Here is an 11890-nt window from a genome sequence, read left to right on the forward strand (position 1 = left end):
ACTCTCTCTGCTTCTTTTATAACGTTACTTAATCACAGTGCAGTATATACCCAGTTTTGTACTATCTATGAACAACCAGCTAGAGTGACAAGAGTGGTCTGTTTCACTGGAATGCGAAGAGGACATGTAATATTCTAAACCTTGACTTTTTCCTGCCAAAAGTTGCTATGTTGCATTTTTAGCCAAAAAGGAATCCAGTGAACATAATCTGAGTACTTTGCAATTTTCCTGGGTTTTCGGTAACTGAAAGACCACTGAGCAAGATCCTAAGAGATTGTATTGTCTAGCATGGCAGCCAGCAGCCCCATGTGTGGTTGTTTAAATTGAGATTAATTACAAGTGAAAAAAATTTAAAAATTTTCGGGTAGCATCTTCTACTCATGAATGTCTTTTACATTTTACTTGAGAAAATCAAGCTCCTCTTCCGTTGGCTTTCTTAGTTGCTTGTGTGATTATTCAAAGATGAAAAATGCTGGAGTTCAGAGTTCCCTGGTGCTTGACACGGATATGCCCTCTACTTGGAGTAGAGAGAAAATAGCATACTTCCGTGACCTGTCTCATTCAAGGGTCCATGGGAAAATTAAGGAGCAGCCATAGCCTGGGAGGTTGGTATTGTTTGTGGTCTTTCTTTCGACTGGGTAAGGACAGTGAAAGATTACCTTGAGCCAAGGCAGTAATGTGGAAAAAGATAATTTGTAGGAAAGTGAAGACGTGACAGTTAATCAAAGTTAGACTTCTGGAAATCTCACTGACATTGTGTTTTCCCCGCCCCCCCATCGTTAAAGAAATCTATGCTTGTGCACTTCTGCCCTGTGTAGAAGCGGTGGACAGCACAGTGATCTTGGGGCGCTGTGAGGCTGCACCCGCAGTTCTGTTGTAAAGACTGGGCCTTTTTGGTCCTTACTGTGGCTGCTCTGTTACTTCAGTTCAATCCTATGTGGTAGTAAGCCCAGGGATTTCTTCTGTCTTTTATGTAAGACTCCAGGTAGGTGTTTTGCTGCTCAGGTATCACCTGTTAGGAAGCTGTGGATCCAGGACTGTGTACGTGAGAGCCCTCCATCCCCTCCTCCTTGGGTTGTACCTTATCTGTTGCTCTGAACAAGCAAATAATAAACCTAGTTAGATGCCTCAAAGGATACCATAGGGATCTCAGAATTCAGCTAAAACAGATGTTAGTAACGTCTTTACTCTTGAGTTTTTGTTTCTTTAGGTTTTTAAGTTCTGTTTTCATACCTTTATATAGTTTTTATTTTTAAAATGAAAATTATTTTTTCCTTCCTAGATCCAGAATATTAAACAGACGAACAGTGCTCTCAAAGAAAAACTTGATGGTGGAATAGAACCATATCGACTTCCAGAGGTAGGATTATGTTAACATCATCTCAGAAGTCATATTCAAGTTTTACATGTTTAAGAATTTAATATCGGTGTGATACATCCCCAGTATACATCTCTTGGAAGAGTATATGGACATAATTTTATGAACCCAGTTGATGTTAAAATTCCGATAAGAGAAAACGAAAGGTTTGTTAAGCTCATAAGGACATACCCATCTCTAAATGTCATGTGCTAAAATGACTCATTTGGATATCCAGGTCATTCAGAAATGTAATGCACGTTGGACTACAGAAGAGCAGCTTCTCGCCGTACAAGGTAGGGGGAAGTTCTTCTAAAGAGTTTAGGAGGCCGGCTGTGGTGGCTCACACCTGTAATCCCAACATTTTGGAAGGTTGATGCATTTGCTTGAGCCCAGGAGCTCAAGGCTGCATTGATCCATGATCACACCACTGCATTCCAGCCTGGACAACAGAGGGAGACCCTGACTTTAAAAAAAAAATTTTTTTTTTAAATAAAGGGGAAAAAAAAGAGCTTAGGAGCATTGGTAGATTTTAGGGAAAAGTTATGTCCTGCCCTACTCCCAGCACCTAGATTCTTGGACAATTATGTCCTAGTGGATATCATTTTAGCCAAATTACTGTATTCCTTTGGGCTTTTTTCTTTTCCTTTCCCACTTCTCAGAAGTTGTAAAAACTTAACCGGGAACCCTGAGTCTTCTAAAGGTGTATTTCATTTTACTAGTTACTCATCGAGCTCTGACTAGTCAGGAAGTACAAAACCCCAAAAGAAGCAGACAGAGTGTTCGGCTTTAAAGGTTGGGGGTGCTCTGGACCTGCGATACCAAAAGATGAATGCAGAATGTCCCCAACCCTAGGGCAATTGCTGGGTGACTTCAGCTGTTATGTGACATGTAATGGGAAGACAGATATCAAAATGACAAGGTCGGTCATCTCCAGAATGTGTCTAGAATTGACTGGTACTTTTTCCTACTCTAATAATACACGAAATTATTGCCTGCTGTTAAAAGCCTGTATGTTTTCTTATCTGGATAAAGAGGTAAGTGTCACTTGTGGTTTTAAAAAGAATGTTTTTCTCTTGTATTTTAAAAAATGCTTTCTTACATCCTTAGCCATCAGGAAATATGGCCGAGATTTTCAGGCCATCTCAGACGTGATTGGGAACAAATCAGTGGTACAAGTGAAAAACTTTTTTGTAAATTATCGACGCCGCTTCAACATAGATGAAGTTTTACAAGAATGGGAGGCAGAACATGGTAAAGAAGAGACCAATGGGCCCAGTAACCAGAAGCCTGTGAAGTCCCCAGATAATTCCATTAAGATGCCCGAAGAGGAAGACGAGGTAAATCTGAAACAAAACAGTCGCTTCTCTCGTCAGGTTCACGCTTGATACTCCAGTTTCTAAAGTGATGAATTTCTTCAGCTATAGAGATTTTTAGGTATCAGCTGTATTAGTAACTTCACTCTTACCTGTAAATAGCCAGGATGTGTATGCATTGACTCCAGTTCTTGGTGCCTGTATATTATTCACATGTTAATTTCTGGGCAAATCCTGAATTCCATCCTGATTTCCTCCAGCTACAAAATACTCTGCATTATCAGTTTTTCCTTAAATACAGTAAAATTTTGAGTGACAAAGACAGGGGAGTGGGGGCATAAACAAAAAGTAAAAATGCAGTGAAAGCTGTCCTGTCTGTGAGGGATGTCGATGAAGCTCCGTCATCTGCAATGTGCGGTCACATCATCATGACACAGCACAGCGAGCCAGCCAGGAGCTCCTGAGGCCTCTCCCTGCCATCCAGATCTTTCAGCCTTTGATGCTCTTTGGGGCTGATTGGCTTAAGTATTGATGGGGACAATTCTGTGGCTGGCTGGAACTTCTGTGATGGTGGCTAATTTCTGGAATGATAGCCCTGGTCTCATCTGTCACCTCCCTGCTTCCTGTGTCAGGGGCACCTGCCATTTCCCCATCTAGTCTGGCCTGCCTTGCTGTTACATTTGTCCCTCTATTCCCAGAGCAGAAGAGCCTGGGGCTGGGCATAAGAAAGAGTTACTTGCCAATCACTTTGCATCTGAATTTGTTCACAGGCATGGTAATTTAAGAATTAATTTAGCTTTATAAGGAAAGTCACTTTCACATCAAAGCCTTTTCAAACCATACTGGAATGTTTTGAGATTACCTATTTTGTATTGCGTGTGCTACCATTTTGCTCCAAGGGCCTGGCTCTGGAAACAGCCCAGAAGGCCCCTCCTGACCTGAGCATGGAAGTACCTCGTGAGGTATTGGCATCCCCTGGGAGCGTGGTGCCGCCACTCCATGCAGGGCCTCTTTGCTGACTGGAGAAAGGACCTCAAGGCACAGCCATCTGTAAGAACACCATTGAAACATATTAAATTTGTTAGAATTAGATTCTTTAGAGCCTTTTGCCAGAAAATCTTTATAATAAGTGTACCACGTCTATAATATTGCCAAGGTCAGTACCCCTGAATCACCCCCATGCATAGCTCTGCCTGAAAAGAGCATGTGAATTAAATGATGGTGTTTTTATCTTTCAGCAGTGATTTTTTTCTTTATTCTTCTTTCTTTTTATTTTCAGTGATTTTTGTACCAGCACTAATTGCCCCTGTTAGCACTCAGTTTAGGAAGCATTGAAAAGCTGGAGACTGCTGGGGAAGAACCATTAGAATTTGCAGGAATGAAAGCTTGCTTCTTGTGTGTGTGTTTTCCGGCTTCAGTCCCAGGATGACTGGAAGCAGAAACAGTTGGGAACGCTGGCTCTATTCCCTCTTCGCATTTGATCAAAGCCAGTGTTGGCTGGGCTGGCATAACAAATCTCATAGTAAATTTAGGACCAAGAGTCCCTACCAACAGGATGTCAGTTGTTGTGCATATGTTTTTTTCTTCATTCTCTTATTCTTGGATCATTGGTTGACTGACTTAAGTGAGTCAAGTATTTTTTTTTTAACCTTGTTATTAGCCCAGAAGGTTCTTCCGTAATGATCCACTTACTGTGTGGATTGCATTATCAAAGCACCGTCTTTCTTTTCACAGTCTAGTTATGGCTCCTCCAAGCAGCAGATCATAGTTTTTCCTTGGTGATTGATCTTCCATGTCTCTATTTACCCAGCCTTCTCTGCAAAACAAAATGAAGAATGGTATTATCTAACTCGTGTTTAGTTTCATAGTCCTTATATCCCTTTACAAACTTTTTCACTCCGCTAGTCATTTAAAATGTACCCCCTCATACCTTTCTTTTCTTTTTTTTTGAGACAGAGTCTCCCTCTGTCACCCAGGCTGGAGTGCAGTGGCTCAATCTCGGCTCACTGCAACCTCCATCTCCCAGGTTCAAGTGCTTCTCCTGCCTCAGCCCTCAGCCTCCCTAGTAGCTGGGATTATGGGTGTGCACCACCATGCTTGGCTAATTTTTGTATTTTTAGTAGAGATGGGGTTTTGCCATGTTGACCAGGCTGGTTTCAAAACTGCTGATCTCAAGTGATCCGCTCGCCTCTGCCTCCCAAAGTGCTGGGATTACAGGCGTGAGCCACCGCGCCCGGCCTATTTCTTGAGTTTCTTTCTTTTTCTGCTTCTTGTAGTGCCACCCCTGCCCTGCCACCTAGTTTTATGTTCTCCATATGTTAGTTTGCAGAAGGAAATTAATCTAGTGACCAGCTGCTTCTCTGTGTCCAAGGGCCTAAGGGAACTTGTTAGAATGCTGGCTTACTTGTCTGTCTGGTGAGTCCACAGAACTTGGGGTGTGTGTAATTTCACCTTTTTATTTGTCCTGTAGAGTCCAACAGCTGAGAAAGATGTCTGCTGGTGTCTTGCCTGTCCCTTCTGCCCTCAGGTTTTATGTATTATGCAGAAGCCACAGGGAGAACATGAGAATTCCTAGAAGTTCTAGTAACAGAATGGTCTGTCAGTTATAGATTATTTCCTTCAGGGCTTAGAGGCAGGTAGGTAGCCCAAGGCATTTTGAGCTTTTGAAATTCATAGTTATTTGACGTGGACAAGGGTGGGTTGGGAACAGTGTCATATCCAACCTTACACTGAAGAAAGGGTGCCATGGGTTGGACAGAAAGATGTCACTTAAAATTATGAAATGATTAAGTCTGTTACCAGTGAGGAGAAATCTCCTCCTGTATCTAAGAACGGTTCTTGTACATGGTATGGTTTTTAGCTGAAGGAACAATCACTTTTGCGATTTTGGATGCATGGCCCAGTTGTTTCTCCAGCAATGAGATGCCATGAGCATGGCGGAGAGCAGTAAGACGCTATGCAGCCTTTAGGTTTGGGTCTGGGAGTCCTTTTTAAAAAATGGGAGAGGGGAGTTAGGAAATGCCTCATAGCTTTTAAAGAAGATCCTGGGATCATATGGGCTCCTGTATCCCAGCTAGAACCAGTGACTGGGTGCTGAACGGGCTGGGTGCCACAGCATGCCCTCAAGCCGGTGAGAGGAGTTGGGGCTGCCACTGTGCTTATATGCCCTTTTCAGGTTTTTTTTTCATTTGTGTTTTTGAGGCGGAGTCTCGTTCTGTTGCCCAGAGCAAGTGAGTGCAGTGGTACGATCTTAGCTCACTGCAGCCTCCATCTCCCGAGCTCTTGATTCTGGTGCCTCAGCCTCCCAAGTAGCTGGGACTACAGGTGTGTGCCACCACGCACGGCCAATATTTCTTTTCAGTAGAAAGGTTTTGCCTTTTTGGCCAGGCTGGTCTCGAATTCCTGACGTCAAGTGATCCACCTGCCTCAGCCTCCCCAAAGTGCTGGGATTACAGGCGTGAGCCACTGTGCCGGGCCGTTTTCAGGCACTTAAATTTAATCCTGGTGAAGTAGGTATTATCACTATGTGTCTTCTGCACATGATGAAACTGAAACTCAAAAAGACTGATAACTTCTTTGCACATATCGGGGTTTGAGGCCAAGACGTCTGGCTGGAGAGGCCACACGCTTGCCCTGCCCTTAAGAACATGGTGGGCTGGGCGTGGGGGCCCACGCATGTAATCCCAGCACTTTGGGAGGCCGAGGCAGGCAGATCACGAGGTCAGGAGTTCGAGACCAGCCCGGCCAACATGGTGAAACCCCGTCTCTACTGAAGGTACAAAAATTAGCTGGGCGTGGAGGCAGGTGCCTGTAGTTGCGGCTACTTGAGAGGCTGAGGCAGAAGAATCGCTTGACCCAGGAGGCGGAGATTGCAGTGAGCCGAGATAGCGCCACTGCACTCCAGCCTGGGAGACAGAGTGAATCCTGTCTCCCCTCCAAAAAAAAAAGAACTCGGTGTTTGCTCTGCAGGTTTGCTGGCTACCTTCTCTTTTCAGTACACTGGAAATAGCAGCTTGTGTTGTTTACCTACTCTTTGATCCTTTTTTTTTTTTTTTTTTTTCTCTTGGCCTCAGGCTCCTGTTCTGGATGTCAGATATGCATCTGCCTCCTGAGAAACTGGTGGCTTTGAACACTTGGTATGGACTACTGTGTTATCCGGGATATCAGGTATTACGAGACATCACCTAGCCATCTGCATCACATCTCTCTGGACAAGCAGCTATTACCAAAAAAGGCATATACTTCCAGTCCTGTGCTCCATCTGCCTTAATTCTTTGCTCGTTCCTCCATGTTGGCGCCACTTCCCAGAGAGCTCCACTGCATCTCACACTCTGCCCACGTGCTGGGGAAATCTCATGGCCTGCACATCTCTTGTGACTCTGGGAACCGCCTCTCCCGCCGGAGCCCCCGAGCCCCACCAATGGCAGCTCTTCCCAGTCAGCAGCTTCAGAGCAGGCAGTCTCCTCGGAAGGCCTGACTCTGTTCCTGCATGGCCTGCAATTTCTACTTTGTGCATAGAGTAATTTTCAGAGTAACCGCGACCCTGTTGGCCTTCTAGAAAGTTTCTCTTGTTCTTTTCTGAGACAACCACCTAAGTGATAATACGCTTTTTTGGAAACTAATATATATTGCCAGACTGCATCATAACCTTTATCATGCCAAGCATCCTGATGCAACTCACATTTCCCTAAACATGGGGTATAGTTATGATTTATAAATTGAGTTGGCTTAAATCTCCCTCTTCTCCCTTCCCAAGTGTTACAAAGATCATTTACTGCAACTGTCGTTGGACACTGTAGCTTAAAGGGAACGTGGACCTCAATGCTTTCTGCCTTCAACTTTTCAGCATTGTGACCCCAGGGTGGTTGCCACCCCATCTTTTCCTGACCGCCCCCCCCCTCCCACCTCCAAGAGGTTCGGCCCACATCACTGTACCTGGTGCTTGTAAATTTGGAATTGGTGCCTTCTCCTTTTGGCAACCATGGTTATCAATCCTTTTTCTGTTTTAGTGTCTTATTTCTTCTTTCAAGTTATTTGCTAGCCAAAGATGACATCACTGAGATTAGGAGACAGGGGAGAGCTTGCTGCAGATTCTGACAGTGCAGATTTTAAATGTCAGGATATTAGAATAGCTGGCGCTGGTTTATGAAAGCTGTGCGTTGTTCCGCGTTCTCTCGGTGCGCCTGGCCTTTTATGTGGCACTCTGTATGTCAGTTTGTGTCCTTCATGTGCTGATGTGATTACACAAACACCATCCACTCTCTTTTCATATCAGAGTACAGGACAGAGAAGTGATCAATGTATTGGTCTAGTGAGACTGAGATGAAAAGAAATAACCTACAGAGTGGTCTGTAATGCCTTTTGGTTGGACTGGGAACAAGTAAAAATTTCTAATAAACATTTTGAGACTTCCAGAATCACTTTTGTTATCTTACCAGACCATGGGCCTGCTGAGGGTTGAGGAGCAGACAGCCTGCATTCTAACATACCCTGTTCCCACCCCACGGCCATTCAGACTGCACTCAATACGCTGAAGTCGCTTTTGTTGTTGTTGTTGTTTGCATCATTTGGATTTTTTTTCTGCTTTCAATACCAAAAAAATGCAGATGCTTTAAGGCATAAACAGAATTCTTAAGAATTTAAAATATGCAATTAAAGTTTGATATGTTTTGACTCCCAAGCACCTTGTTTTTTGTTGTTGTTGTTGTTGTTGAAGTCAGCTGATTTTCTCTTTAGAAAGAGGGTCAGCTAGAAACCTAGGATTTTTGGAATTGTAAATTTTTTTTAGTATAGTCTGGAGAGAAAGGTCATTCAAAAGGGAAGTACAATGGGACTTGCTGCCCTTCATCATCTCGTTCCCGTGCCAGGTGTGTGTTGGTCACGTAAAAGCCTGGGAAGCATCAGAGGAGTCCCGGATTGCTGCAGCTACCTGGAGACAGGGTTAGCAAAATAACACTAGTGATGAGGGAGAGGCTTCTTTTCACCATAAGCCTGCTGTGTACACCGAGGGCGGCAGGAGAAGCATGGGAAGGAGTCAGCCTAAGTTTGCACATTGCATAAAGGGTACACTAAGGTATGAGCTGAAGCTTTAGGTTCTCCGTGCTTCCCTCAAGACCTCCTCCTTGCTAACAGAAGCAGTAGGCAATTGCTGCAGTGCGTTTCTCACCCTGCCAATAGGTCTGTCTGTATCTCTGTTAAGGAAAATAGCCTGGTCCCTCCTGGCAGTGCTTGGAAGCTTGATGCTAATTTTTATATAGCGTGGCAAGCTGACCAGCAGTGCCAGGCCTTGATCTGTATTCTGCACTATCCCTTTACTTGGTTCCTGGCACTGAATGGTCTCCAACCCTGAAGAATCACGTGTGATCACAGCAGCTGACCTGGGCTTTCTCCCCGAGAGGAAGGGGCATGTCATTTTTATTTGACAGAGGGAAAATGGGAGCTGTCCTTGACTGCCTTTGTTGTGCTTTCCCGCATAAGATAGCACTGTGTTTTAAACTGTTGCATTACACTGTCTTTGCAATGATGTAAATGTAAGAAATCACTTAGCTTTAAAAGCGCAGTGGTTTGATCTTATTTATATGAAGACTTTTTAACATATTAAGAATTAGGTGCATTGGCAGGTAGGGTTTGGGGTGTGATAACTGCTTCAGATGGAATGTTCACTTAAGCTTTGTCTTCTTAAAAATTATCAATGTGAATGTCATAATTATATATATTTTTGTGGAAAATTTTCTCCTAAGTATAAGTTATTGTGCAAAATATAGTGTCATTGATGCAAATAATAGTTTAACTTTTAGTTTAGAACTCCTAAAAGATATAAGTTGTATTGCATATGCATTAAAAGTTTGTTTTATTTAATTTTATGTAGATGTGTCAAGTGTTAGGTAAAATTTTTTTCACTTATCCATTTAAACACCTTGTTACTTGAATATTGTGTTGACTGGTCTGCAACAGTGATCCATTCTGTAATATAGCTCTTTTAACTGGGAAGGAACCACACCCCAGTTGTGCCAATTACATTAGTGTTGGCACACAGTCGGGTGCTAGTGTAACACAAATGCCACGTTGTCTGGGTGTACAGTGTTTGTGGAGACGCCACTTCCTCAAAATGGTTTTTGATCGTTTTTAACCTATAAGACGTTTTGATGCTCACAAACCTCTATTCAACACACAAAACAAACATGAAAAGGTAGTTAGTTGGGTTGTAACAGCTTACTGGGGTGGACTCATGAAGCAGTGGCTTTCTGTTCATCTAAAGTTTCCTCAGATACCACAGACCACTGTTAAGTGTGCTCATTGTCACTTTAAATTTCAACGATACCCTATTTTTGTCATTCTAAATATCAGACGTACTATTGGTATAATTGCACACCAAAAATAAGCCAAACAGTGCATTACGCTAACTGGATCCCTGCTTTTATGTGAGCTAAGGAAAGATGGAGCCAACTCCAACGAGGGCCTCTTTTTCTCTCTTGTCTAGCCTGTTTCTAAACCGAATGATCCAGGATTCAAGTTTCTATTGTCAAGTGAAACTTTCCTCAGATGGACTCCAGGTAGCCAGGTCACCTAAACCTAGTGGTCCTGTGCGATGCTCTTTCTGCCAGTCCCTGAATCTCTGCAGCTTCTCTTACCTGTCTTACCTGTAGTAAAGCACAATTGCAGTGGCGTCGCATTCAGAAGAAGGGAAGGTCAGCAGAGGCTATGCATGTTGTGTGATGATGAGTGTTTACAGCCACCTTCTCCTAAAACGAAATTTATACCGGGGTGGATAGTATTCCATTAGGTAGACTTATCGACTTTGCTAAGTGCTTTTTAGACAGCTTAAAAAATTTTCAAGATTTTAAAAGATGTATAAGGTTAAGTTTGCAAATATAATGGAAATGCTGTATATCTTTTGAAGTGATGAAATCCACGTTGGAATTTTAAAGAAAATATGTTGTAATAATGCTGTTGTAAGTAATATTTTAATGTCTCTTTGCCTGTTTTCTATTTCAGCACATTCATTGTGGTGAATGTTCATAGCATTATAACTGCTTAGCCATTGAATGATAACATTTGTTAGTGGAAATTGGAAAATTTATTTGTGAAATTCTGCAGAATTCATTTTTCTATTTCCAATATTTGCTGAGGTTAAATAAAAATTTTCAAGCCATTGATGTAATAAAATATGAAATGAAAGCATTTTCTGCACCCCCACGCTCCATCAAAGCAGTACCCTTCCCTGTAACAAAGTGGGGTTCTTTCTTTCCTTTTAATTGAGGCTTGGGGTTTCCAAATGTCGAATTTCTTCCAAATCAGACCCTGTGGAAACACCGCCAGGGATGCCTTTTGTTTTTAGCCTTTTGCTCTACCTGAACTGACATTCTTTTTTATATATGATAATTTTATAGTTGGAATCAAGTTGAAGCACATGAATTCATAAAGTTTGTGATAGTTGTGGGTTTAAATGGAAGGGTTCAGTAAGAGGCATTTTTCCCCCCATGGGTGGATTTTCTTTTTTCAGCCTGACCAGGCTTTTGTCCTGATCCCTGGAGGCAGGATGGTGGCAGTGCAGAGGCAAGATCACTGCCTCTGTGGCCTCTGCTCAGCCAAGAGTGCATGCACACCAGTGCCGGTAGTTTCCTGAGTAGCGTGAAGAAGCTGGCGGTGGCTGTGGTCTCATGGTCTTCCCTTTATTAGCTGGGATGTAGAATTTGATTAGATAACTACTGTAGATTGGGGCTAGAAGTCCAGTGCACTATCCATTGTGCCACTGAGCTTGCTCACTAGATAACTTCTATAGAAACCCAATTTCTAGGTCCAGGCAGATGGGGCCCCTGTGTGTGACTGCACAGTGTAGGAGGGTTGTAGAAGGGTGACTGGGTCCAGCCTTCCCAGTGTGGACAGTCTAGTGGAGGACACTGCACATATCCTCCAGGTGACAGCAGTCAGCACCACGGCGAGTGGAGCCACAGCTACAGGCAGGTCTGGGAGGGAGGCCGCAGCTGCCTCGCATCTAGAGAGTGCCTGTCCGGGAGCTGAGCCTGTGGAAAGGGGAGAGGGTCTGCTTGGGTGAGGGTGGCACCTAGGGGTCCGGGAGCTGAGCCTGTGGAAAGGGGAGAGGGTCTGCTTGGGTGAGGGTGGCACCTAGGGGCCGAGGCCAAGAGTGTTGGGACCTCCGCTGTGATTTGTGAAGGTGGCTTGTGGTCTAGAACAAGAGGAAATGAGTGCCAAGGAC

General features: G+C 43.6%; 1 protein-coding gene across 2 annotated transcripts in view; it reads left to right on the top strand.

Annotated features, from left to right (window-relative positions):
- RCOR1 (REST corepressor 1) overlaps positions 1-10839 on the top strand; it is a 136899-nt gene extending 126060 nt beyond the window's left edge. Inside the window, exons 9-13 of one of the 2 annotated variants that reach the window (XR_004666343.3) lie at positions 1283-1360; positions 1596-1653; positions 2468-2697; positions 6747-6840; positions 10154-10839. Coding sequence is in view for 1 of the 2 variants with exons in the window: in XM_034938200.3 (XP_034794091.1) it covers positions 1283-1360; positions 1596-1653; positions 2468-2697; positions 6747-6785 (405 nt within the window). In the remaining variant the exon portion in view is untranslated. Of the gene's footprint in view, positions 1-1282; positions 1361-1595; positions 1654-2467; positions 2698-6746 lie in introns of both variants that reach the window. The other variant, XM_034938200.3, reaches the window with a different exon arrangement.
- The last annotated feature ends 1051 nt before the right edge of the window (positions 10840-11890 follow it).

Source organism: Pan paniscus, chromosome 15 (assembly GCF_029289425.2).
Source record: "Pan paniscus chromosome 15, NHGRI_mPanPan1-v2.0_pri, whole genome shotgun sequence".
NCBI lineage: Eukaryota > Metazoa > Chordata > Mammalia > Primates > Hominidae > Pan > Pan paniscus.